At 34.0% G+C, this 27,449-nt stretch overlaps 1 protein-coding gene and 1 long non-coding RNA gene across 7 annotated transcripts; one reads left to right on the top strand and one right to left on the bottom strand.

Moving 5' to 3' along the window:
* Positions 1–48: 48 nt before the first annotated feature.
* Epac (Exchange protein directly activated by cAMP) lies at positions 49–27,333 on the top strand. Of its 6 annotated transcripts, XM_081985505.1 has the most exons (21): positions 49–402; positions 4,627–4,769; positions 8,129–8,220; positions 10,972–11,118; positions 12,326–12,377; positions 13,459–13,620; positions 13,969–14,139; positions 15,356–15,539; positions 16,916–17,061; positions 17,131–17,275; positions 17,335–17,517; positions 18,662–18,856; positions 18,943–19,020; positions 19,283–19,438; positions 22,087–22,211; positions 22,302–22,549; positions 23,755–23,867; positions 23,949–24,140; positions 25,768–25,910; positions 25,967–26,173; positions 26,234–27,333. In XM_081985505.1, exons 1-21 carry the CDS (start codon positions 374–376, stop codon positions 26,356–26,358), a joined length of 3,036 nt encoding a protein of 1,011 aa, XP_081841631.1. In that variant the 5' UTR covers positions 49–373; the 3' UTR covers positions 26,359–27,333. The 6 variants fall into 6 exon arrangements, with proteins under 6 accessions (XP_081841631.1, XP_081841635.1, XP_081841633.1 ...); XM_081985509.1 differs by lacking the exons at positions 49–402; positions 4,627–4,769 and adding an exon at positions 6,398–6,639; XM_081985507.1 differs by lacking the exons at positions 49–402; positions 4,627–4,769 and adding an exon at positions 7,081–7,243.
* On the bottom strand, positions 2,486–5,951 carry LOC145732963 (uncharacterized). Its single transcript, XR_014179096.1, has 2 exons — positions 5,477–5,951; positions 2,486–3,387 (listed from the first exon to the last, which is right to left on the bottom strand). It is a non-coding gene; the product is annotated as an uncharacterized LOC145732963 (long non-coding RNA).
* Positions 27,334–27,449: the final 116 nt, after the last annotated feature.

Raw genomic sequence — 27,449 nt, 5'->3', positions numbered from 1 at the left:
GAAGTTATTTTTATAGTTGATTACAATTCTCACAGAACAATTGACTTGGAAACTTGATGAACGAAGCATTTTTCATGCCTTTCATGAGATCTAATTTCGATAGGTTTAAATTTGACAGCTCGAAGTCGTAATGCACCGTTGGTTATCGCTTCAATTCTGTATCGGCAAACCCTAAAAGTTATCCCGAAGGCGCGTCTTGCGCACCACCTTTTTGTCCCGCGCTGTTTGCAGAAACGTGATGGAAGGAGCCAGTTGTTGCTTTTCAGCCGAAGAGGCCGCGTACACAAAATGACCGTCCGAAACGTCGCGACTTCGTAAATTAATCCCGACTCCGCATTCGCTCGCCGTTTACGGGCGCTGCACCAAATAAATAATGGAATGGATCACATCGATTGACAAAAGGTATTTTTTATAATAATGATTGAAGAACAAGAAAATAAATAATGTATTAAAAATTGTGTGGTAAAAGCTATAAAACTTTATTCCTAACATTCTCATCAGCGACCAAAGTCGTAAACTGTTTTAAAGGTTGTAAGTCTATTTTCGAATAATAGTAACGTGTAAAAGTGGATTTTACTGTCCTATAGATTAAACTTTAAAGTTTAATTTTAATTTCAAAAAATTATGACAAACAGACAAGACTGCTAAATGGAGTAGGGTAACTTTAATATATGGTTAGGACCAAATGGGACCCATTAGGTCATAATAAAAATGCTTGAAAGCTAATCTACATCTACTGTAAAATTTACTACTACTGCAAGAATTAATTCTTTAATAATTTTCTTAATTTAATTTAGCAACCCCACGAATGGATTACCGGCTTAAGGCATAATACGTATTCGCAAAGAATAAGCATGGATTTGTGTTGGTAATATCTGCGAATCTGTAATAAAGCAGAAAGGGGAATGAGAATTGTTTGGGGCGATTTAGTTACTCTTGAGCGAACATTAAAAATTAAATCCATAGAGACCCGGATAATCAGACGTTCAGTAAAACAATTTTGAATCTTATTTATCAAGACGTTTTAGTAATAGAGAAATAATTTCAGTCCAGAACTTAATTACTTGGACCGCAATCTTAGCTGTGACAAATTCCAGTGGGGATTCTCCAGTTAGTTTAGTGGTTTAAAAGGGTTGACTCAATCGTCCCTCTTAACATGAGACAATATTAAATAAAGACATTGATGATATTTACAGCTGAGGGGTTAAACTATCAATTTTGATCTCGTTAGTAGATATCGCTTAATACAGTAATAACTTATTTAGTAACCTTGTGACAAGTGTTTATGAATATTGATCCTGGTTCACATTAGAATGTTGGATGTCACGCAATGGGACATTTATATTGGAGCAAAACTTCTCTTATCAAACTTTCTGTACATTGAGCAAATTTTCGCTAACGTACGAAGCGTAGTAAATTATATTCACTTTCTCCCAAGTGAGTTTGAGAAGCTTATTATTTGACGGTCTGGAAATTACATGGTGAATCGATAACGGAAATACCTGGTCTATTCAGGCATCCGTTCTTGTGGAAGTTTTTCGCATATCTAAACACTTTTATCATCTCCCTTCACTGGATAATTTCCAGTTTAATCAACATATTCCAATTCGAAAGGTTTACTTTCGATTACTTGAGTAATGATAGTTACTAAAACATTCAGATGAACTATCACCTTTAAATAACACGATTTTATTAGTTGGCGAGTTTCAAAACTGTGAAAACTTTTCCTCGCCAAAAGACAAGTTAAGTATTGATTTCTGCATTCACTCGTTCAAATACAATGCAATTTTCTGGTAAAGTTTTGATGTGCAATCATTTCAGTATAACTGAATTGTATTTATAATAATTGACTTGTTTTAGGATTCTTCTTTGATTAACCTGAACTGAAACATGCAGTGGCTAAACTCAGTTAGTCATAAACCACCGTACGTAAATGAATTTTGACTCTAATTACATGTCTAAAGTTATTAGAGCCTATCCAACCGGTGCCTACTGCTAATAGAGGAATTGTTGGAAAATCGATTTACCTTAGACGATTTAATGCAAACTCGCTTAAAGCTGGAATTTACAATCCAGATGTATAGCACAAAATTTGGATAACCCTGCGGTTAAAAAAACTTCCAGATATGAAATACAAAAATAATCCGTTTGATAGTCAAGTTTTGAAATCCGACTGGGTTATCGGCTTTTAATATTCCAGATGAATGGCTTTAGTTCGCGATTAAATTTTCCCCAAGGTTCGCACATATAAAGGGCCAATATGGATTTTATAATTTAGCCATTGGTTTGTAAATACGACTGACGCACTTCTTCCAACGCAAATTTAATCTTCTTTAAACCAGGTTAATAAGGTATTTTTACTGGTTTCTCCGATCGATAAAGTTATTTTTGATGATTGAGTGAATTAATGATTTTATTATCCAGACATAAATAGAATAGGTAAGTGTCGTCAAAGCACACAAAATGTAATTATGGTAAATGATGGTTAATGGAAATGCCAAATATATTATTTAACAAAGATTATTCAAAAATACTCTAAGCTAAATTCACTGAACAATTTCCCCATTTATTAGTAGGACTAGAGCAATTTAACTTCGTAGTTTGAAATTATCATATTATCCCCGGAAGCATTTTTAGAAGGCGTAACCCAGGATCATTAATCATATGAACGGATAGAATATGGTAAAGGAATAGTTTTTTGATAATAATTTAAAGCTTTTTCTGTAAACCATAAACGTGAAAACACACATTTTTGCAATATTCAACTTGATTTAGTAGTTCCTTTAATTCTTCAGTTTTCAATTCGACGATTTCTAGTTCTTGCAGGTCAGCCTGCATTATCCCTGCTACTTGTTCAATCAAATCATCTTCATTCACAACAGGTAATTCTTCCGTAATTGCAGACAGCATACATTCCAAATTTGTGATAGAACAGTAAACATCGTCGATCAGGTGATAGGGTTGATTATGAAAACTGCAGTCACCCTCGGCACATTTGCAAGTATTGGGAACAATCCGTTCTAATAACGAAATGGCCTGTTCGGCTGTAATCAAATTGTACTTTATGCATTCTAGGTTGCAGTTTACTTCGTCTTGCAGTAATTGTAGATGACCTAATTTCCACGCAATAGGCTCTGCAACGTTGTGCAGATTGGTTATTTTAAAAAAGTGAGAGTTACAGGCAGATACTTGTTCCTGAAACTGGCTCAAATTTTCTTCCATCCTGACGCTCCATAGATTTACTAACTCGTCTAATTGTTTAAAGTTGTTTGCACATGAATTTGGAGACATTTCTTTGATTGCAGCAAAAACTTGTCACATGTACTTTTTTATTACGTCAACCAACTTTCTAATGACTATTTCTCTAGACATTTTACTGCTTCTCACCTGGAGGGAAAATTATCCTTAGATTCGTCTTTTCGCAATTTAGAAAATTGAAGAGATTAGTCTGGCTGAACTGTTTTCAACGAAAAATTATCTAGTTTCATTTATCACACCCCATTTTCGCTCAGTTAGCTGGTATTTAACTGAGAAGGCGTGTAAAATAGCTGTTATCCGGAAATGTCAAGATTAAGTAATTCAATTTACACTAATCCGTTTAAATAGCAGTACGTAGGTTTGAAGTTTTGGGTGAGCAATTTGACTTAGCACTAACTATACTACATTTTCCAAGCAGAATTTGAAAGAAAACTCTGCTTTAAATGTAACCGAATCGATTTTGTAAATTGCTGTGTGGATTTGCAGCCCTTCACTCAGCATTTGAAATCTGGGCTGGAATGGGAAACAACGAGGAAAACGGATTAACTTTTACTTAGTTTGATTGGTCTTTTTCGAATTGACAGACTTGATTGAAGTGTTTTAACCAAATTACGTTAGAACTTCTACATTTCTGAAGATTTGTGGGTTATTTCGGTATTGGCTGTCAGACAGATCAAGGATATGAGTTTTCTTATGAGATTGGTCAAAAAAAGCAGTAAACTGAAAGCTGCTTCAGCTTACTGCACAAACATAATCAGTGTTGTGATTTATGCAAATTCTGCACGAATTGCAGAACTAAATGGTATGAACAAGGCTCCTGCGATGTAAAAAGCACGTACGCCCCAAATACTCTACAATTTCCTGTCTATTATCTCATAAACTATGAAACACTTCAAAAACTTGGGGAAGGAGGAGAACACTTCTCGTCAACTTATGCAAAATCACGTTCAACATTTATTAATTATTTAATCCCCAAAAGATTAATCTTTTTGTAAATGAATGAAGAATATTTATGAAGAAGCTGTTAAGTAACTAAAATGTAGTTTGAACACTAAACTTACTGACGAGGCTAGGTTCAGAATAAATAACAACTAATGATGGAAGTGACAAAGGATAACCCTCCAGATCTATAGTGGATACAACCATCTAGAATGGATAACTTAATTACAGCAGCGCTAACTAAACGACCCGTTAAATCCAGGATAAACAAGCGGGGGCTTGAAACTTATCTAAATCCACGGTTATTTCACGCAAGGCAAACTAAAATAGGTTTGTTTGTACTGACATTGTAGCAAAATTTAAACTCTTTTACTATGTACCACAAACCCCTTAGTTTACGACTTCTGATCGTAAAATTTCTTATTTCAGACCATGCGATAGAAACGTGAAAGACGTGGAGTTAATCTGTGCCAGATTACGACGTGTGGACCAACTATGTCAGCTGCCAAATTCCGTTCTACAACAGCTGGCATTATGCGGCTATTACGAAGATTTGGAGAACGAAGTGACACGTAAGCCGATTTTCTTGCCATTTCTACACTCATAAATTTTCGACTAGTTTCCCCCGAATGTTTTTTAATCAAAACTCCCTGCTACCGGTGCACATGGTTTATGTTCTCACTTCCCTTGCATTCATATTTTAAGTCCTGACCTAACTAATTTCCAGGAAGTAGTTCTATGTCAAGATTAATTAAACAGCTATAATTAATCTAAAAAAAAATATATATAAATATTATTAATAAAATATTGCTAGACCCTACTAAATTTCCCTAAACATGGTCATTTATGCAAAACATAGTAAAACTCCTGCATTGAACCAACAAAAGAGATTTTATGGGCCAATTTAGAATTAGAGTTGAGAGAGAAATTCGTGGAAAGTCTTTCACTGAAATAACTTATCCGTTTTCCTCAGATTTTTATCGCTTTTGTGTTCTTTGAAAGAAAAGTAACGATAATATTGGGTCTCTCTTTTATGAATACCCTGAGAAGAAAACCTAACGTTGCCCTCACTGTCAGAGCAAGAAAAATGGTTATATCCTTAAAAAGTCAACGTTTACATAAACTTTTTGATACTTTAATACACAGCTTTTTAACAAGCTACTACTTGAAACTTATTTGCTGGCAATTTTATTTGAAAACTTGACCCGTAAAAAAGGAATATTTCAAGATTTTGTTTTCACAACTTTTATTACAACTGAGAGTGCCCTACTTCACTCACCTGGCAAAATACAGGAAATCCAGAGTTTGAACATTGCCCCAGCATCCATTTCTATGAATAATCTGGAACTGCACCTACAATAAATCCAAAATAATTAACAAAAATGTACTGGAACGAAAGTCTAATATAGACGGAATGTAGGTAAACATTGGATCAAAATTGGAAATGACTGTAAAACCCACGAAATTGATTTTGAGTGCAGAAACCGACCGACATAACCCGCATTCATTAAAATTGCAATTTTATTGCTGAAAAAGGGAGTGAGGAGGTGGAATCCCTTGATAAAAAAAATAATTAAATTGGATTTACTAATAATTGTAATGGGAATAATTGGCAGCCTCAAATAAATAAAGCAGCTTGGTTCCTATTTAGCTTTGATCAGTCTGACCTACTATGTACTTAAATGTAATTAATTTTAATGAGTTTCAGGGCACAACTGCTGCAGCAAAACGATTACTTCGATAAAGTAAACAAAATGTCGTTTAATTCATAATTGTTGCCCTGTAGGCCCTAATTAAATGCTTTTACAGTGCAAGTACTCCCTTGCAGAATCAGTCCTAACAAACCTAACATTAAACAGGTACTTACAGTCGGGTTTTTTCGGTGCAAAACAATGCAGGATAATAACCTGAACAGAAAATACGATAAAACACTTAATTTCACTTCATTTACTGTACATTTTTTATGTTATTCTGTTGATTAATTTAAAGGTCACGTGACCTTCGTGTGATTTTTGTAATTGTGGCGTCATGTGATCTGAAAGCAAGTCAGTGACATGACAGAGGTGAGGTCAGCCAGCCACATCATTATTAACCAATCCTGATCGAGCATGCTAATCCTAGGGGAAATTAATAGCCAATGGGCTCAAAGATATTTTATTGTATTGTGTAAGGGCAGATTGGCGGACGCCATTTTGTTGTTCAATGTGGTTTTTACGAGAAAATGGTGCTTTCTAGACCCCACTGACTTTCTCATGGCTATTATAGCAAATATTATAAGAAAATTAAAAAAGTAATGTTTTCCCGCACATGAAAAGCAGTTACACGCATAGTGTGCGGGAAAATGCTACTTTGCATATGTAAAAGTGTGCGTAAAGCGTAAAGTAGCTTCTTTGTGGTGATTCGGAGAAAAAGAGGTTTTTACTTACCAAAAAAAGGTTTGTGGTAAGTAATATTTACTTCAACTTAATTATCTGTATTAACTGCTAGTACACTATACACTATTGGCCACCAATTCAAACAGTTCCTTTCTTAAAAGTTAATAACTCACTAATCAAATATAACCTAAATATACCTTTCAGTGATTGGCGTCATAGAAAACATTATAAATCTAGATCTCCATTTTAAATAGGAGGCCATGAAGACACAAAATTTCACATTTGTTTATTTCGATAGAATCCGCCGCCGGAGGGAGCCACTTTATTTTTTTCTAAAAATCACATGACTCCTTGATTACAAAATTATACGCAGGCCACGTGATTTTTGGATTATATCGCGTTTTGCGTTTAGATCCGAAAGAAAACGACTAATTACTAGTTGTCATTGTTGTTGTCACTTTGACATCTATTTTGAATTTTTAAAATTTGAATATAAAAAAAAAGTTAAGTAAGTTGCATATTTGTGTTGTTCGTGGGTTTTGTGAGTGATATAGAGTGTCAGATTATGAACCAAAAGCAACCTCTAGCAGGTTTAAGTTTCCTAATCCAGAAAGAAAACCTTGTTGGAAATGATCTAATTTATAAATTATCGCCATGAAAATATTTATCAAGTGCGTATTGTTGAATTACTTTTTTGTTGATAAATAACTTATTACCTATATAAAATAGCATCACACATAGCATGTTGTGGTGTTATCTATTGTATGTCCGACTTACTAATTATTTAGCGTCATTTGAACTCAAATCGGAATCCTAACCTAACTTTTTTGTAATGTTGACCGTATTCATTTTATTATTTATTATTTACTCATTGCAGTCCAAAATAATTAGGACTGCATAGATGAAATAGGGTAAAAGCCACATTTCCATACGTTCATGTTATTTTAATTTCAGTATGTTAATGGTTATATGCCATATGAATTGTCACGCAATGCACGCACCGGGTAATTTGAGCTGAATTTCATAAATAATTAATAATATGCAGCCTCTGTTCTTTAATTTACATAATATGGGACTGAACAAATACAGTACATAAATACAATTTTGCCTGGCTAAAATATATTGTCACATGGTCTATAATAAGTCCACAAGTGTAGTATTTTACAGTTTGTACCTTTACTACACATGCAGACTTAACACATGACAGAACTCATAAACATTGTAATATAAAATTAATTTACAACAATATTACATTGTCACAAAATCTTGTCACCTTTGAGTAAATTCTGTTAAGACAATATACACTTTCTTTTTCAATTTCCACTAAAGAATGTTTTAATAACGGATGTCGCATCTGAGGTAATTGTTTTTTAACACTCTTTTGTTCCTCTAAAGTGGTTTTTAGCCAAGTGAGCGGCCAATTTAATTTCAGGAAGATACAGCTTTAATATTTCTCTCCTGGAGATTTTTTAGGTCACTGGAGTGGTTTGTAGTTTGAAGTAGTTAGCTTAAGTTTAAAAATTTAATCAAGTTGATAAAAAAGTACTTTTTTGCAGTGTTTCGGCAAGGCGATTCCGGAAAATGCTGGTATGCAGTCATGTCTGGAACTTTGGTAGTGAGAGTGGCGCATCCAGAAGCAGATGCCAAGGTTAGTTTTATTAAGAAAAATTAAAAACTAGTTTGGCACCGTTGTAAGGACAAAGAAGACTCTTGATAAATACACAAACCTCAAGTGATCAGAAGTCGTGGGCAATCAATTTAAAGTGTGTTTACCAGTTCGACTTTTGGCCCTCAGGACCGATCCCTTCTCAAAGTAAACTAAAAATCGAATGCAAACAAACTTGAGGATCAAATCGGTATTAGAAATGTTTTTTTCCTTTACTATTTAACTGTAACATTCACCAGGTAAACAAGATTTTTATAAACTAATTTAAATGCAGGCAATGAATATATGGGTGTTACTCTATCCATTTATCATCAGGGCTGTCGAAACGTGTACTAAATTTTTAACATCATCAATCAATATGGTTTAATTAAATTTAATGCATTTGGGAAGTTTAAACCCTCCACTTCTCCTAAAGGGAACGTGCTCTTTAATGATCAGCAATTCCTATTGTTTCGTGATTAATTCTTGTGTTGTGGAGCTTTTCGTGAACTGGTTTAGAGGCACGAAATAATCAAATGGGTTTTACTATGTTTTCTTGAATATAAATGTTAGCCAAAAATTTTCCTGATAAAAATTATCACGTCATCAGAACAATCCTATCAATTCACCCAGATATTAGAATTTGATTAAACTGATAAAGTGGTAAACAATGCGATAAGCTATATCAGCATAATTTCAATCTTTCGCAGTTACGGACGCTGATTCGGTATTTTGTACCAGTTTGAAAAAATGGTTAAATGAAGTGTTTTAAGTCGTGGTGCAAAAGAGGGAATTACAAAGTCGAAAAAGTGGACTTTACAGTGAGTGATAAATAATTGTTCAGATAAAAAAGCTCTTTTAGGGTTTCAAAAACATTTCAATCTGTTTGAATAATACTCGTAATTAAAAAGGCTTCTGGCAATTAATTTGACTTTGAAACAGAGCCTGTACAGATTAAACTTCTTGTTGTACTTAGTATATTAGTAGTAACACTGTTCATAGTTTGTGATTGGTCAAAAAAACACTGATTTTATTTATGTAAAGCTGTTTTTGGTGCATTTTCAGAAAAATTAGATTGGCATCCAAATTAAACCGGTGTGATTCGCCAATTTGACGCTTTTCTTCTGCAATATTGCAGTTTAATCTAATGAGGCAGTTTTATGCAAAAATTCACTGTTTACCATCAATAGGGCTACAATTTGAGTCGTTTTCTTACAGTTCCACCAATTTTACCATTTATTTTATAATATCTGGAACTATCAGACTGTGGCCTAATGTTTTCTGCAGACAGTTTATTTCCGAGAAACGTCTAGCAAAATTCTTTGCACGTTATTCCACCTATCTTCTTAAATAACTTTTCCGTGTGTTAAGGAAGGAGAATCGCATCAATCTTGAATTTAAAGTCCAAGTGTGTGCCATGACATGCTCTTAAGTTTACAATTTAACTCTTCTTCTACCCAAATAAATTATCAATCACTGTTAAACTAAGTTCCATGCTAAACTTTGGGAATTTCTGACGATATTAAAGTTATATTATTGGACTAATTACTATACACAAGCATCATAAATTAGGTTTGAAAAGGATTTCGCAAAGAAAATGTCAATTTCAACACGAAGACAAAAGCAAATCATTCTGTTATTTGCCTTTCTCTTCGTAAAAATCTCTCTGCAGCCGGGTGCGAATGAAAAATTCATTTTACATATACTTCCACAGAATCCAGAATAAATCACCAATCAAATTTTTTTTATTCTCTAGTGTTTCCAGACAATTTAGTAATGAAATTTATATCTAGATTGTTTCAAGCATCCTCTAGCAATAATCATTCAGATTCCCAACCTCTTGAATCCTTTTTGCAACACAGTCTCTTACTGCTTTTAAAACTGCCGTAAGGTCTCCAAGTATCTCACTGGCTTTAAACTGCAAAACAGTATCTCAAAATATCATGTTAACTAAAAATTGACAGAGTTATTACCTCTTTTAAGTTGGCAACAAATCCACTTGCACATTTTTCGACATTGTTCAAATTACTACATTCTGGTGGAATGTCTTTCAGCAGTGGCAAAAGTAATGTGAAATTTTTCAAAGCAATGCTATTTAATAAACATTGCCTCAGTTTGTCGAGATCAACCAGAACCTTTTGCTGGCAACTCGCTAGTCCATTAAGTATAGACGATTGTGCATCCACCTACAAAATAAATTAATATTGTGCAGTTTAATTAATGAGTAACTTACCTGCAAACATATTAGAAAAAGGAATACTAAGATTGTCACACTACCTACTCTCCAAATCATTTTTATTGCACTAATTGGGGCTGAAGTAACTTTCACTGTTCCTTATATGGATTTTTCGATTTATATACCTAAAGGGGGCTTTTAATTTTAATTGCATTATCTACTAAATTGTTTTAGTGGAAACGTTCCATATCAGTATTCGACCTAGCATATATGACTCAAACACTAATGGTTTAATTGATGTACAATATGTGAATAAATTGTTAGCATAATATATTTTAATCTGCCTGAAAACTTCCATTTTACTTGATAATAGTTATGTACAAAGTGTTGTCTTAAGCCACTTCCGAAAACCGTTAAACCGAAATTTCCTTGTTAATGGATACTTTCAGTTCCCGGAAGTTTTAATTAAAATTTTAAGTACGGTTTCAACGTGCAAAACTACACCAATCGTCAACCGTTCGCTTAGTTAATTGAAATTGCTTGTACAAAATCTGATTGTGTGCATAATTCCATTCCAGAGCAATGTAACCTTATGTACACTCGGCGTTGGGGCCACCTTTGGGGAATCCATACTTCAGGATTTGCCGAGGGATACGACGGTCGTTACTCAAACCACCTGCGAATTGTTACGCGTCGAACAACAGGATTTTAAGCTCATTTGGGAGGTAAGTAGCTGTATTATGCTTGTCAGATTAGTTACTAGCGCCCTAAGAAAGGGTCGGTTGACCCTTCAAATTTTAGATCTTACCCAAACAAAATTGGCAGTAGTAAATCAGTTTTAGGACCGAAAATGGAAGGAAAAAAGGTTTGGTACAACCAATTTACTTATGATAAAGGTGACAATCTTCAGAATGACCTCAAAAAGAAGATAACTGGTTAGTCTTGAGCCTTCCCTGTCATATCCTATGATTTTGAGGGCAATAGTTTGGTTCACATTTAATTAGCACTGTTGGGAAAAGGAAAATACTGATTTATAATTAACTTCAACATTTCTTAAGTTAACAATTAAGATGCTTCTTTAATTGTGTTTATTGCCAACTTAAAGCAATTAGTGTGCCTCACAAAATGACAATACTTTGTAAAACACTACTTGGGACATGCAACATTACTTTTCAAAGTTTAATGGAAATTAGATCACGCAAGCCAGCAATAGTGAGCTTTAAAAAGACGTTAAACAACCAATAAACTAAATTTTGTAAAAATAGTTTATTTACATTTTGCTACTTTATGGAAGTTTCTTAACTTTTGCCATCAAATATTCAATAGAGTAAATTTAACCGAAACGGACAGCACAATTTTCCCCTTGCGGTTTACCGGAAATACCCATTTCTGAGAAACAAACTCAAAACAACTAGGTTTCTATAGAATGATATAACAAAATGGTTTCTAGTTGATTAAACTGTGATTGGTCAAGATAAAGCGGTAAGCTAAAAGCTGCTTTTTCTTGACCAATCACAAACCACGATTATCTGACCTAATTTTGTACGAATTGAAAAGTTATGCAAGTAGCTTTAATTACAGTGATAAAATCGGTTTATTTCGCAGTAGTGGATGAAGCCATCAGAAACTTAAATACAGTAATTAAAATGGATATTCATGATTGGCGAGATTTTTAGTGGTTCCGGCTTGTTTCTAGCATGCCATTTGATGTTATAGACCCTTTTTGAAGGCAATTTTTTTATGGTTTACAACAGTAAAGCGAGAAAACCGAGTCTAAAGTCCGTCTAATTAAAGAATCACACTTTGATACTACCTGTAAAAAAATTAACGTCACCAAATAATCTATTAATAATAATTATAAGTCGATTATTGTTAGTGAAAAGTTTGAACATGACCGTATTATTACTAAAATGGTGTTTGGTTATATTTCAGAAAAACAAGGATCTTATGAGCGATCTAGTGCTGAACTGCAAATTAAAAAATGGTAAGTAAGTGCAAAAGAAGAAGAAGAAAAATCGACCTAATAATGCCTTTTTTTGAACTACGAACATCAGCTCTCTCTTTATTATAAATTGACAGAGAGCGTGTGTCATTTACGAATTTTGACCAATCAGATGGTCTTTAGCCGCATCATACACACCGCTGATTGGCTGGCTGGTTTTATTCAGCTTCAAATTTAAAATATAACTTGCTTGCTCCATGGAGCATCAAAACGAACCCGTATTGGATCTTACTCCGCTTTTTTTTTAAAATTCATCTCCCCCATTATTTTCTTTCGGGAAAGGGATGTAATACAATTATTATTCTAACGTTGTTTCAAATAAGTGGTCCTAATGAAATAACAAAGAAAATTGGAGTAAAGCGACCAATCTATGAACTTAATTAAATCTCGAGCGGGGATCGGTAATGAGCAATTAGAATTTCTATTAAAAGTTGTCTTGAAATCACATTGTTTCCATTAAATCGTTATCCTTCTTGACAATTTAAATGTTTATAGTAGACACTACCAAGCGTTTCATATGAGCATAATAATGCACTGAAATTTCGTATGTTACAGTTGATATAAAAACATGTATTTGCCACACAAAGCAAACAAAACTAAGAGCAACACAAAATATGATTATACGACAACGTACCAACTCACGTTTGTCGCGTTTACTGTCTGTTTAGCTTCCTGCTAAAGCTGTTCCGTACAAAAAGGAGCGGCCCAACTAAAAGGGTCCTGTAAGTCACAAATTCAATGGGATAAAATTAAATCCCTGAAACGAATTCCACCTCAAGCCAAAGTGTGTTTGTTGCACTCCGAAATGAATTTACGGCTTTAGTTTTTTTAGCACCATATATCTTGATTGCCTCTCCACTGCGATTTAATTAATTAATTGCCCCCAAAGAAGGAATGATGATGATAATTCCGGGTTTTCGTGTCTGTTTGTCATTAACGTATTAATTTAGTTCACAATGCTTGTTATGAGTGTTAATTTGGGTAAATGATCTCTTTTTCAAGAAAGTTTCAATTTGTATTGATTCCTCTCTCTTTCTCTGTTTTATATCACTTTTGGTTGCAGGATTTGGTTCTGGTGTGTCTGGTAAAGGAGTGAACCAGTCTGCTTCGCCCCCACCCAGAAAGTCTTTGTCACCTGACCAACCAAATCCGGCCGAACCCATAACTGACCAACCCAGTCAGGTAATGGGTCGAATTGGTTGGGCTCTCAGAACGTTACTTCTATGTAAGTATGATTTTAGTTACGGTAATGTTTTTCAGTCATTAAATCAATCGCAAGTTTACGCCCTTTTCATTCCATTTTGGGGTGGCAATACTTGAATACCAATAAACAAATGTTGCAAAATTTAACTGAAAAAATATGTAAATTGAGGTAATTTTAACGTATTTTCGGCTCACATGTTGATATCGACCACGGGGAAAAGAGCTGACGCTCTAAAATGTATTTTAAAAGGGGACTGAAAATAGGGCTTTAAAGTGAACGTAAATATTTGTCAAACAAATTTGAGCATTAGTTTTGCTCTTCCCAACTTTACTTACAGAATATGTATTCATAGTTTCTTGTAAATTTTAGCTCAAAACACGTGTTTGAAAGACCGTAAAGTGTCAGGAAGATTAGTTAGGAAATGTGCTCCTGGTACTGAACTAGTGGATTGGCTTATGGAATTATCACCCAGTATACACACGAGAGCCCAGGCAGCTGGAATGTGGCAAGCTTTACTAGAAGAAGGAGTTATTTCTCATGGTAAATGTTTAGTTGCTATTACAGTACACAAACTAGGACCCATGCTGTGTTTTACCTAAATATGGCACATTTAGACCATAAACTCTTTATCAAAAATGTGTTATGAGGTCACGAACCGCATGTCTTAATATTTTCCGAGATAATGCACCCAACAAAAGGGATCTTTTCTGTCCTTAAATATTTAATATAGCAGTCGAGGCTGAACGTTCCTTGTTCCAGTAATGTGTTAGGACCCTCGGAATTTCAACGTGAGAATCTTGAGTTATTTGACAAATTCCTACCATGGAATTTTTTATTTGATCTAGAGGCTGCAATACACGAATGGTTGGGACTAACGACTAGGTTAATTGAATTGTTTTAACGTAGATTCATTTGCTTCCTCAAACAACCCGCAAAAGATAAATGGGAATACTTCAATTAGACGATAGCTCACCGAAAATGTTTAATTACTACACACACTCACCCTTTATGTATAATGTATTCCTTTGATCTAGTCTAGGATAAGTATAGGGTACGGCGATAGTTATAATAGCCTTTGGTGCAGCTAAAACCAACCCATTTTTTATCGTTCAGGTAAACAAATATGTTATTTTAGCTTTAGATGGTTTTGTATTAGTGTCACGTTCGAAACAAAAGTTCGTCGCAGGATAATATTTATCCTAAATAATTCTTTTATATTCCTGCGGGGTTAATACGTTATTTACGTGACTGTGGCAGCAAATGTTTTAACTTGACAAAAATCCTTATGACATGTTCAGTAGAAACGAAAATATTAGTATTATTTTTGCCCGAGACAAACATATAGTTTGCGAAATGGGACAAAAATATGCTCTTTCTAATGGCCGGTTAGTGAAATTGAGAGGAGTTTAAATAAAAAAGTTGCAAATTGCAAATGCATTTTTGGCAAATTTTTAATTTGCTCCATAAGGGTTCCAATGCACAGCAATAACCACTCTGAACCTTTCAAAAATCCGAAAAATGCTATTTTTTGTCAACTCAAATCAAATAATCGTCTTTCGGCGTGAAAGCTTCATTATCACATTGGTCCAGGCGGTTGGAAAACCTTTTCCGTGTCAAGAGGTTTCTAAATAAAATGCCCGGAATTACCGATCTGACGGAGAGGAAAAAACCCACTTCCTATCCCTGGATATCTTTAGGCTTTAATAGGACCCGAGTTTTGTGGGAGAGAGATTTTTAAGGATTTCTGTAATTTCAGTGAGCAAGGAGCAATCATTTAAAGACAAATGCTTTCTATATCGGTTTTGGCAAGATGAAGAAGGCTCCACAATACTACCGCTTGCTGAAGACGTGTCAACGGCTGAGGATCAATTATTGGAACATTTGGGAACGTTGATAAACAGAGGACCCGACGCCTATCTCAGAATGATTTTGCGGAAGCAGTAAGTAATTTTCTACTGTGAACAATCTGTTACTTGGCAATATAACTCTTACTTCGGATTAGCACCTGTTCAGTCTCGCTGAAACAAAACGAACTGGAATGATACATCATACTTGAAGCGAGCAACTCGAGAACGTCCTCCTGAATTATTAAGGTTTACGGGGGCGTCAACAAAGCTTACTCGAAAATCTGCTGTAGAATTTATTTGTTTTGCAAAAAATAGTCTGGAAGTTGAACTCATTTATTTGCCTAAATATGAATTATGTTTAATATATCTAAAATTTGTTTGGGAGTTAGAAAATTGTACTTTTGAAATACTAAAATTGATCAAAACTAGCACTCTCCAGGTCTTCACATTTCTGAGATATTCAGATTTGAATTCACTTGTAACTTGACAGTTTTTGGGTATTTTAATTAAACTGTGTTTTGTCAAACATTAAAATTATATTTCCTGGCTAGATTAAATTAATATAGCAACAAAAATAATAATTAATGTCAGTCATACAGGAAATAATTATTTTATTTATAAACATGCTCTCACATCGGCGACGTAATAAACGGCAAATATGCCCCACTTTTGCTAAAATGAAAATTAAATTGACTTTTCATGGCACGTATGCAAATATCACCATAATAAACGGGATATTAGACAATATAAGAGACATTCCCAACTAAATCAACTGTTATGCGACGTAATTTACTCGTGTGGTTTTATGGCTAGGCGGTTTTCAAAGTTGAGAAACTAGGAGAAAAGTCGGCTTGACCGACTAACTAAATCAGGGACCAAATAGTCTTTAGTAGCTTAAAAGTTTTTATCCCTATCGTCCAAAACCACTAGGGCTTATCTGTAATCCGAGTTGATTTATTCTATTTTACAGTAAAGCTTTGGTTGTATTTTTTTTGTAGTGGAAATTCACAGTGTTGCCGTAATTTCAGTTTCTTAGTGGCTTTCTCTGGTTATAAATTTTTGCAGAATTTTTCTCCTCAAACTTGAAGAAATACAGAGTGATTAGTAATTTGCCGTTACACACTGCAGTGGTATTTTCAAACTGTCCAATGTCCAAATTTATGCAGAGCAATTTGCAGTAGAAATTCAAAGTTTCAGTTTCCTCCAGGAGTAACCATGAAGTGGACTTCTGAGGTTTTGTTCAGAATATCTTGTCAAGTCAAAATTTACTAACTACAATGTTAGTTCAAAGTATTTCATTGATTTAAAGGTAAACATGTCAACTTTTAGTTCTACCGATACGATATTCTGATTTCAATTTGCGGAAAATGCAATTTCAAGTAGGAAAAGTTGCAGCAGCTGTAACATATCCTCACATTGCTCACAGAGGATCTATGAGAAGTTATAAATTATGGATTTTGTTGTTGCAGAAGTCACGAACGTACCCCAGACGACTTGGAAATAATTTACGAAGAGCTGCTGCATATCCGGGCTTTATCTCACTTGTCAAATTCGGTCAAACGTGAAATAGCTAGCGTTGTAGTGTTCGAAGCCCATTCAAAAGCTGGAACAGTGCGTAAGTGTGACCATAATTAATTGCTTGACAAAACAGTTAGTTTATACATATTTAATGTGTTTTCTGCAGTGTTTCATCAGGGGGACGAGGGCAGGTCCTGGTATATTATAGTGAGAGGTTCAGTGGATGTTGTTATTCACGGTAAAGGGACGGTAAACACGTTACACGAAGGCGACGATTTCGGAAAGCTAGCTCTTATAAATGATGCACCCAGGTTAGATATTCATATCAAAAACATCTATGCTGTACTAAGAAAAGATGAACGTATTGCAGGGCTGCGACTATAGTTCTTCGCGAAAACAATTGTCATTTCCTTAGATTAGACAAGGAAAACTTTAACAGAATTCTACGAGATGTTGAGGCTAACACTGTCAGACTGAAGGAACACGGAAAGGACGTACTAATTCTGGAGAAAATTACCACAAACTCTAAACAAGTGTTTTCTTCACATTTCAAGTAAGTTCACACAGTTTCATTAATTGAAATACTAATTTTTAACAATAAATATGTCCATGCTCTACCCCGATTAAATATTTCGTTAAAAAAATTGTAGGAATAACCTTTTTAAATTGTTGCGTTTCCACTGGAAATTTTTAGTATAATTAAATTTCCAAAGTCAACAAACGCCTACCTTGAAAATGTTTTTACCCGAAAAAATATCTCCTTTTTTCAACTGGATACAACTTGAATAACCTTTTTTCGGTTTGTTAATTCAAAACCAGTAGATTTAAAATATTCGGCCTTTGAAATCCTTGGCAAACAGCGTTCACTTTTTTTGTTATCTCAGGCAAAAACATTCTCAGGTGAATTGATATTGGAAGCAAAACCCGGTTCGTTATTTCTATATAAAACAACTAATTTCCACATCAATTAATTAAATCGCTGTGTAATCCCTATCAGAGAGTTTCACCGGACCAATTTAAGCCAATTCATTTGTGTCAGAAGCGAGGATTAATTTATTACCACGAAAACCTTTACTCCCTACCTAACATTTTGCGGTCTGGACAGAAAAGGGTAAAAGGAAAATACGCTTTTATTATCTTTGATGTTTGTTGAAGTGCGCTGGCTTTTATGGCGCCGTTAACTTCACAAAAACATTCCGTTACTAGAAAGTACTACTTTATTATGATATTTGAGAAAAAAGTGTTAGGGATATTGGTAGCTGATTCATAAAGTTAGCATCCTTTTATAAAACGTGTGTTTCGAAAAATGATCCTTTTTTTTTCAAATAATGGCTGTATTGATCTACTCTCTGTTTGTTCCTTAAATTTTCTTTTTAAACTCAATTTTCAAACAGGTAAGTTCACTTATCAATTTTACTGCAAAATAGCACAGTTAGTAAGGTTTTAGTTTCCAGCCAGGCGTTTATATTTAAGTACTGACCGAATTAAATAAAACTAAACAGTGATCCGACACCTCATTAACTAAACTCTAAACCCACTGAAAAGCAATTACATTCACGATTCTAATTTCCACAGGACGGAATTTAATTTTGCTGTAAACGCTACAGTTTCTGTGTGTGTCTTTCTCGTCTTAAGTAACAGTTAAAGGAAAATGTTTACATTAAATTTTAGTAACCAAATTAATACGAAATTTTCAGATATACTGTGATGGCTGGCACCCCGCAAAAAATGCTGGAACATTTACTAGAGACCCGATTGGATGGTAGAGGAGCAGCAGGAGGTGGAGACAATTTCATTATTGCCACTGCCCAAGATCCATTTCTGGACGATTTCCTTTTGACTCATATCATTTTCCTGCCAACTCACCAACTTGTAGAAGAACTGGACAAATAATATCCTTTTTTTTTACTTTAATTAGTGAAATGTGCCCCGAAATAGTAAATATCGATTTTACACGTATTTCCTTAACAAAACATACTTATAATATAGATTACTCTAACCAGGACAAAGAGTTTGTATTGGCTTGCAAGAGACGTGTCATCCAGTTTGTATACAGGTAAGAAATTTAAAATAATTGTTGTCTTAAATTAAGGTGCATCCCCCGGTAGTCTAAAAGCTTTTAAACAACCGCATAAAACTCTCTGAGACTGAAAGGATTTATTATTTTTAAAACCAATCTGAAATTCAAATGATATGCAAATTTGTCGCCGTGCAATAGATTTAAAATTGCACTTTTTTTTAGTTAACTTTCTAGTCTGTCCACCTTTAAAAAAATCAATTCTACGTGTTCCCGTTTGGACTGTATTTTATATTTGCAGATGGGTGACGACAATCAGACATCCAGTTTTTGAGGATGATATAGCTGTTGAGTTCCTGGAAGACTTGGCGCAGAGTCTGGAAAACGACATTATGCAGTTCAATTCGCTACAGGAGGAAGCCAGCTTGATGCATCACGTAATGTCCCAATTGAGAAGGTAAACTAATCCAAAATTAGTTTGATTTTATTATCGTTAATTAACGTCTACGTAGGTAATATTCGGAAAGCGTTCAGATATTTAACATTGTTGTGCAAACACGCTGGAATAGTCAATAACCAAGACTAGTGCGAGCATATCTCCTTGTAGATATTACCATATTCATAGAATATTAACGTCCCATTTTGATGAACGATTCGATAATGATCACGCTATATTGCCTTTATTGCTTTTTGGTTATCATTTTTCTACGCGTATCTGTAAAGGATTTAATTAACAGAATAATAAGCATTCATTTCTAGTAAGTCACAGTCTGAACCACCTTTAATCTTGGCCTAAAACACGACAAAGAAGAGTACTAGTATAAATTAGGAAAAATCATTCATTTGGCTGTAACAACTATAACCCAAGAACTATTAATCATTAATATCGTTTCGGTCGCAATTAAACTTTAGACAGTTTAATCAGCCGGAAGTTGTAAGCTAGTGATTTATGTAATCTGACATTTTAAGACTATCTACAAACCAAACATTATAATAAAAATATTCTGTAATGAGCCAATATTCAACCTTTCCTCCTTTACGCGGTCAAAATTGCAATTATTCCAAGGAAAAATGAAGTCATTAAAATTCTCCTGGCAATTTTACGTAAAATTGCACGAAATGAACCTGTCCCGCAAAAAATCTAAATGAATTGAACACACCTGGGGGCGTTTAATTAGAATTTTAATTTGGAATAAAACTGTTTAATCAGTTAATTATTGAAAACTAATAGCAAACACTACACCATTTACACGTAGTTTAGAAAGAAGATGGATTTAAAAAATATCACTTGTATTTCAGAAAAGGTACTTTCAATTTTAGAATAATTGCAATTTGTATTTCAGATTAGTCATTTGTATTATAGAAAAGAGCAGTTGGATTTTAGACATTTTTCAGACAAAGTTGAGCAAAAAAAGTAAATAAAAAAAAAGTAAATAAGTAAAAAAAGTAAATAGTTTAACGAATATTTTTAATAACATTGTGGTTTAAGCAGTTCAATGAAAAATCGATTTATCTCGAAAACCGTTTATTTTATCGAAATAAAGGAAGAGTACAATTTTTCGATAAAAATGTCAAGAGTATCCATTAATGGCGTTTGCAGCTAAAAATAATGACAGCTGTCAAAGTTTAAGCAAATTGTGTCTTAGGTCCAGTTAGTTCCTGCCTTTCGAAGACGAGATACTTGATTTTCATGTCAAATAGAAGGTCTCTTTCGATAAAACATTAAACCCAATAATGATTACAATATACAAAGTGTTTCAAAAGTTACGGCCAAAAACGTTAATTGGAAGGCAGTTCTTTGGGGCTCAATATTTCCCTTAAGAGTGACTTTAAAAAAAAAATTATATGAACAAATCGTATTATTTTGACCTCCCCTGCATGCCCCCGAGAGATTGTCATATAGTTATGGGACACCCTGTATATTTTATATAAATTAATACACCCGATGGGCGGGTTTTTTTGCTTAAAGTGATATTATAAAAAAACAATAACTAATAACCACATAGAAACACAAAAAAATCTGAAATTGAAATAACGCATTCTAAAATACAAGTAACCTTTTCTGAAATACAAGTGACGAATCTGAAATACAACTTACGTTTTCTAAAACCAAATTTACGATAATGAAATATAGATTCTGAAATCCAACTTATATTTTTAAAATCCAAGTGATATTTTCTAAACTACATGTGTAAATGGTGTAGAAAGTAACTTTAAAATGGTGGTTTTCTTTCTGTGACTGACTGACAAGTGAATGCAATTTGTTGTTTATTAAAGCAAGTTCAATTCGATTGCGACGAATCGATTTTGAGGTTCGAGTCTTGCATTAGTAAATCCTTTGAGAGCAATTTGCATTATTTGAATAGACAACCTAAATTTGCGTTAAAGTTAAATTGAGCCATAAACAAAGTCATATTAAACCTGGTTTGTTTGAAATCCAGTTATTGACAAGTGACACCTCTAAAATGGCAATCAAATCGTGCACCGTATAATTAATTACTTCTTTAAAATGTGTTTCAGACTAGAAATGGTTTTTACTTTGACGTTGCAACGTTACCACTTTCTAAGCCGTAAGTAATGGATGTAGCAGCGAAAATAAATGAGTCAGCATTTGATGGGAATAAGGAAATAAATTCATTAGTTAATTAGTTTAAACTCTAAAGTATCAGAATGTGACAAAGATGTTGCCAGTTTCTCAAAGTTTTGTGTGCACTTTATATTGTTGACACACTGCTAAACTTGTTTGTTCTTTTGTTGGCAACGACGTTAAAAGTAAAATGTTTGCTATAGACTCGTTTTTCTTTGCCCTGTTATAACAAGGATCATTCGTTGCATCCAAACAAAAGCTAAATAATTGTTCGTCCCTTTTGTACAATAAATTGTGCGAATACATCAGTTTTACGCCCGCTATTCAATGCGGCTACATAAATAATACCACTTTATTGGGTTAAAAAGTGATTTGTACAAAACAATTTCCATTAATCAACGCTAACCCAGACACAATCCAGTAATAATTTATTACCTAAATGTTTGAAATTCAAGTGTTAATACAACTACTTTACATCATTTATAACCTAGTCATGTAACATTTCTTGTTGTATTCAGATATCAAGAAGACAGAAAAGCTCACGAGGGTCAAAAATGGAAGTTGCCTCCCCTGGGGCAACCCATAAGCCTTTTCAGTACGGGAGACGACACCAACAGGACCATTATAATGCCACAGGACGACAGTAAGTAGTTATTCTCGCCACGAAATCTTTATTACCCCAGTCATAACGAAAAATCTTTTCCAAAGGTGTCGAGTAATATTTTTTTGTTAGTAATTTTCAGAGTGTATTGTGCGGATCACACTTACTGTACGCTGAGACTTCCCGTTGATAGTACGGCGGAAACGATAAAGTTGGTGGCTGCCGACAAGCTGAAAATTCGCGAAGACGAATTGCTTCTGGTTGAGGTGAAATCCAACGGAGAACGGATGGTTTTTAGGGACGACGATATTAGCATTCCCACCGCCTTGTCTATAAATGGACGAATATTTGTATCGCCTAAAGACCATCTTGATGCATTGGTAAGAGTTTCTCACAATTTAAAAATTCCTGTTCTTTGTCTGTCTGAACATTATATTGTCATGATTATTATCATCCTGAAGATGAGATTTACTTAAATCTCCCTCACCTCCTAGTTGCATGATAATATCGTCATAACTGGCATCAGATTCACCCTGACCATTCATTATTCTAATATTCTAGTAAATAAAGAAAATTGAAATAAATAAGCTTGAATAAAAATTCTATTATAGGGTTGCCAAGTTATTTTTAAGGTAAATAACTAAACCTATCTAACTTACTTTCTACCTAAAAATCCTGCTTCTAAATATATCATTGAAACTACAAATGTCTTTAATACAAAAAATTACAAACTACTTACAACTAATACTCTTCGTCAAAGAGTCCAAATTGTCCAAAATAAACCGTCAGTTGACCAATCTTCTTCTTTTCCATTGAGGTGGATTTTTAACTGCAAAGGCTGTATCTCGGTAACAGCCGGGAGGCCTCCTCGGTTATCGATTTAACCACTTCTGGAATAGGTCCTCTATCACAATCTGATCCATGTCATAACGTGGACTAGACGGTACAATTGCTGGTAGCACTCGGTATTACACTCAGTAACTTCCGTTCCGGAAGGAAACAGCTTTCTAAGATCCCCTGATCTTCAACAGTCTGATTTTTGCTCGAATTTTTTAGAAAACTGACTTTCCAGCTCCCATTAAAGTCTCTCTTTACAATCAACAACCACCTTCTACCTCCACGTACCACCTTTTTCACCTCCTTTGAAGTTCATCAAGTAATACTGTTAATTTTCTTAATAACTACATACAATCCTACTAAAAATAACTATAATGGTAAACACTTGACATCCCTACAAAAATGTACCTTTTCTATAAATTAAATAAATAAATTTTCTTTGTTTTCTTGAAAAAAAAATCCTTATTTTCAAGACAATATAAATAATTCCATTAGAACTGGAAGGAAGAGGATCATGAACGAAATAGCTTGAATGATGTGAGACAATCGACTAGATAAAATCCTAAATAATCAGATTGAAGGAATACGAATTTAAACTCCTCCATTTTTTGCGATAAGGGATCAATTCAGCCTGCTATCCTTTAAACGCACAATGTGCATTAGAATAATGGAAATTTGATATCGATTTCACTCGCAAAACGATAAAAGTAGCTTTAAAATTTCTTTACAATAAATAAACAAATTTCAGACATGCTTGACGGAACAAGAAGAGGCAACCCAGGGAATCGATGGAGACATCGAAATGTTCGGCACAAAGGAACTGGCTTACTACATGACACTCTTCGATTGGGACTTGTTTTGGTAAATTCACCATCTAATTTAAACCGCAAATCCAATTTCCCCATAAAGTTCCCGAAACGTAATTAGTTAAGTTTAATTCAGGTGCGTCCACGAATACGAGCTGCTCTATCATACGTTTGGTAGACATCACTTCGGTCAAATTACGGCTAATTTAGATGTCTTCCTGCGTCGTTTCAACGAGATTCAATTCTGGGTCGTCACGGAGATATGCATGATGAGCAGCCTGAGCAAGAGGGTTGCCGTCTTGAGGAAATTTATAAAGTTGGCCGCATAGTAAGTAGCGAATCTTGCATTGGAATTATCTTAAGTTTTGAAAACGTAATTGCAGAAATTGTATTGTATATACCGGGGTTAAAGTTAAATTGGGGTAAACTTTCCTAATTGATTTATGCCCGGGGAAGGTAAATTAAGGAAGCTGTTGAGGCCTGTAAGACGAGAAATTTATTACAATGTTGGTTGTTTTGCATGTTATACTAAAACAAAATCATGGTTTATCTTAACGTAAATTTTGATATTAATAATTCTCTTCTCCGTTGTAAATGAAAAACTTTTCTGATTTAAAGAAAAATGCCTGCTGAAGCAAAAGTCAAAATCTAATCCAACTTTTTCTGAAAAAAATTCTTCATCTCTAATATTGTCATTTAAGGTTGTACAAAGCAAGCAGATGATATTAAAATAAAGTAATTTTTCACAGAAACAAATTGAAACCCATCATTTTTAATTATAACAATTTGTTATTCCAGTAGTAAAATTTTCAAATACCGAATGTTTTAGGTTTTAATACGCCAAGTAATTATAGTTTGTTATATGAGCTATATTTTTTTGTTTGTTTTTGTTTTTTCAGGATTTTTTTCTTATAGTTCGTACAGTTTTCAAGATGTTTACTCAAATTTGGTTTATATGTATGCCCTTAATCATTGGATAGGCCTGATTTTTGAAAAACTCTACAGGATGTTATTTTTTGGTCTTTTTTCTGCTTCCACAAACTTTTTTCAGGTACGCCAATGATTTTTTTTGTATAAAAGATTCTTCTTCAATTTAGAAACATTTTTGCCTCCTTTATTTTTTCGAGTACCTGTCACAGTTATCAAGAAAATTACAAATTTATCAAAAAAAAAACTTCTTGTTCTTCTCAGCTCGTAGTTATCCACTCCTGGATGTAGGCCTCTTCCAAATCCCTCCACGCCTTTCAATTTCTAGCAGTCCGGGTCCAATTCCTTCCTGCAACATTCTGGATATCGTTTCTGGGGTCTACCAATGCTCCGTTTGGTCTCTCTTGGGCCATCCACCAGCCCATCTCCATTTTAGTTGTGCCACAAGCCTTAGAAAACATCTGTCACTTTAGTTCTTCTACGAATTTCCTCGTTGCGGATTCTATCCCTTAGAGTGATAGATCATAGCTCTCTCCATTGCTCGTTGGGTGGTTTGCAGTTTATTGGCAAATTTCTCTACCAATGGGCATTATTGAGTTGTTTTTTCAGAAACTAAAATGCACTGTCAGTTGTGACCGGGCTCACCAGATTTTATTGTGTTTAAACCTAGTCCACTGAGTGCAGAAAGTCATTCTGAACATTTTTAGTCTCTTCCTAAATTTTTCCTTTTAATTTTTCCTAAATTTCCGTAACCTTAACCGTTTGAAATGACATCATTTGAAAGTGTCGTATTTCTGGCATTTTTGGTAGTTCACCAACTGTACAAAGCTCAAAATGTTTTCAAAAAACAGTTAAATTTGAAACTAACGCTCTTCCAGTTGTGACCGCGTTTACCTAGTTCTAAGTGGGTGTAAAAATTCCGTAACTAACCGTTTACAAGATATTCGACATTTTTGAAGAGAAATGGACTTTCACTGACGTCATCTTAAATTACTTTGAATTTTTCTATATTCCGATTTATTTTTCAGTTGTAAGGAGTATCAAAATCTCAACGCATTTTGTGCTATTGTGATGGGTTTAAGCAACGTTGCCGTCTCGAGACTATCGAATACGTGGGAGAAACTACCATCAAAGTTCAGAAAGCTGTTTACAGAGTTCGAGTCTATGATAGGTTATACAGAGTGAAACAAAAATCTAGTTATGGACTTCATATCTGAATAATTTTAGATCCCAGTAGAAATCATCGAGCCTACCGGATTAGCGTGGGAAAACTACAGCCCCCGGTAGTACCGTTCATGCCACTTTTACTGAAAGACATGACTTTTACGCACGAGGGCAACAAGACCTCTTTGGACGGGCTGGTGAATTTCGAAAAAATGCATATGCTTGCTCAAACAATGCGGACCATTAGATTTTGTAGGAGTAGACATTTAGGTGAGATCACACCGTGAAACGAATAAAATGTTTTAACTACGATTTTTGTATTTGTTGCAGTTCTGGAGCCACCGTCCCCTAAAAGTGAAGGCGAAGTCAAATCGTACATATCTTGCTTACGGGTAATTGACAATCAGAGAATTCTAACGAGTATGTCTCAAAAGTTGGAACCGAGACGATCATAATTTTAAACTCTCCCAACACAAATTGTCATTATATTTCTAGTATTGCATGCACATATTACTTTGTTCCTAATAGTTCTATAAAGATTATGTCTGAACAATTTAAAAAAAAAAAACTAACAAAATTCCCCCAAAAAAAGCAGGTATTTTCATTTTGACTGATCGTTATGAAAACTATTATCCATCCATTGTTTAATGACCAAATTAACAGTATTGTTAGTTAAAGAATTTTTGTGTTACAACTCATGATTATTCTATACGAATATTGGCATTACATGACCAACTGTCTCACTTACTCTCATTTTCGTGTGTATGCATGTGTCTTTTGTACATAAACTGATGAGTGAAAAAAGTATTGAACCCCCGCGACCTGCTCATTTCTACACTCAACATTTCCCATAATATTCTATACGTTTAGTATAATAGTATAAATAATTTGAAAGTTTTTTATCAAAGCAATCTTAAGCACAATATCGACCACATATAAAACACCAAAAAACCAAACTGAATTTCAGTACTTTAGAAATAAGGAAACATAGAAGCAATAAATCAACTACATATTAAGGTTATTAAACAGTTCAGACTTAGTAGTTTTGTGATTATTTATTTTTTTTTACAACTGTCTATAGCTCAAAGGTATTTTACTAATTTAACAATTTGATTGCACCTCAAAGTGGTTTAATGTAGTAAGTGCCAAAGGAGAAAAGTCAAAACTTGTACAATGATTATTCAACAATTACATTGATTAAACTTATTTCAATATATTGAATTTTATAATATAAATTTGTTAGGACAATCAATCTATTAGATTTTGCTAATGGCAGAATCAAAATTTAGACTAGATTTTAGTAGTAATTATAAAAACTTGTAACTTTGAAATATTTTCTGATGTAGAAAAATGTACTTAAATATTATACGTTGAAAACATGTCTTTACGGACACTTAATATTTCCAAATATAAAGATTAGTCAGTCAAAACTGGGCTTTTATTTTATACTATAATTCCCTTGTTGTGTTGTTTGCTTTTTATTATTATTTTTTTGTATTACTCTTACTACTCGGCGCATTCACCAATTGTCAAGAAATTTAAATTT

Source organism: Ips typographus, linkage group LG8 (assembly GCF_016097725.1).
Source record: "Ips typographus isolate SLU linkage group LG8, UJ_Ityp_2.0, whole genome shotgun sequence".
In the NCBI taxonomy this organism is placed as follows: Eukaryota; Metazoa; Arthropoda; class Insecta; order Coleoptera; family Curculionidae; genus Ips; species Ips typographus.
This window is presented reverse-complemented; position numbering and strand designations above follow the sequence as displayed.

Excerpts from the sequence above, each read along its gene's own strand:
- Epac (XM_081985505.1), top strand. The coding sequence starts at position 374 with ATGGAATGGATCACATCGATTGACAAAAG. Across the intron at positions 17,276-17,334 it reads CTTATAAATGATGCACCCAG|GGCTGCGACTATAGTTCTTC; the intron begins GTTAGATATTCA and ends AACGTATTGCAG. Across the intron at positions 17,518-18,661 it reads GTGTTTTCTTCACATTTCAA|ATATACTGTGATGGCTGGCA; the intron begins GTAAGTTCACAC and ends CGAAATTTTCAG.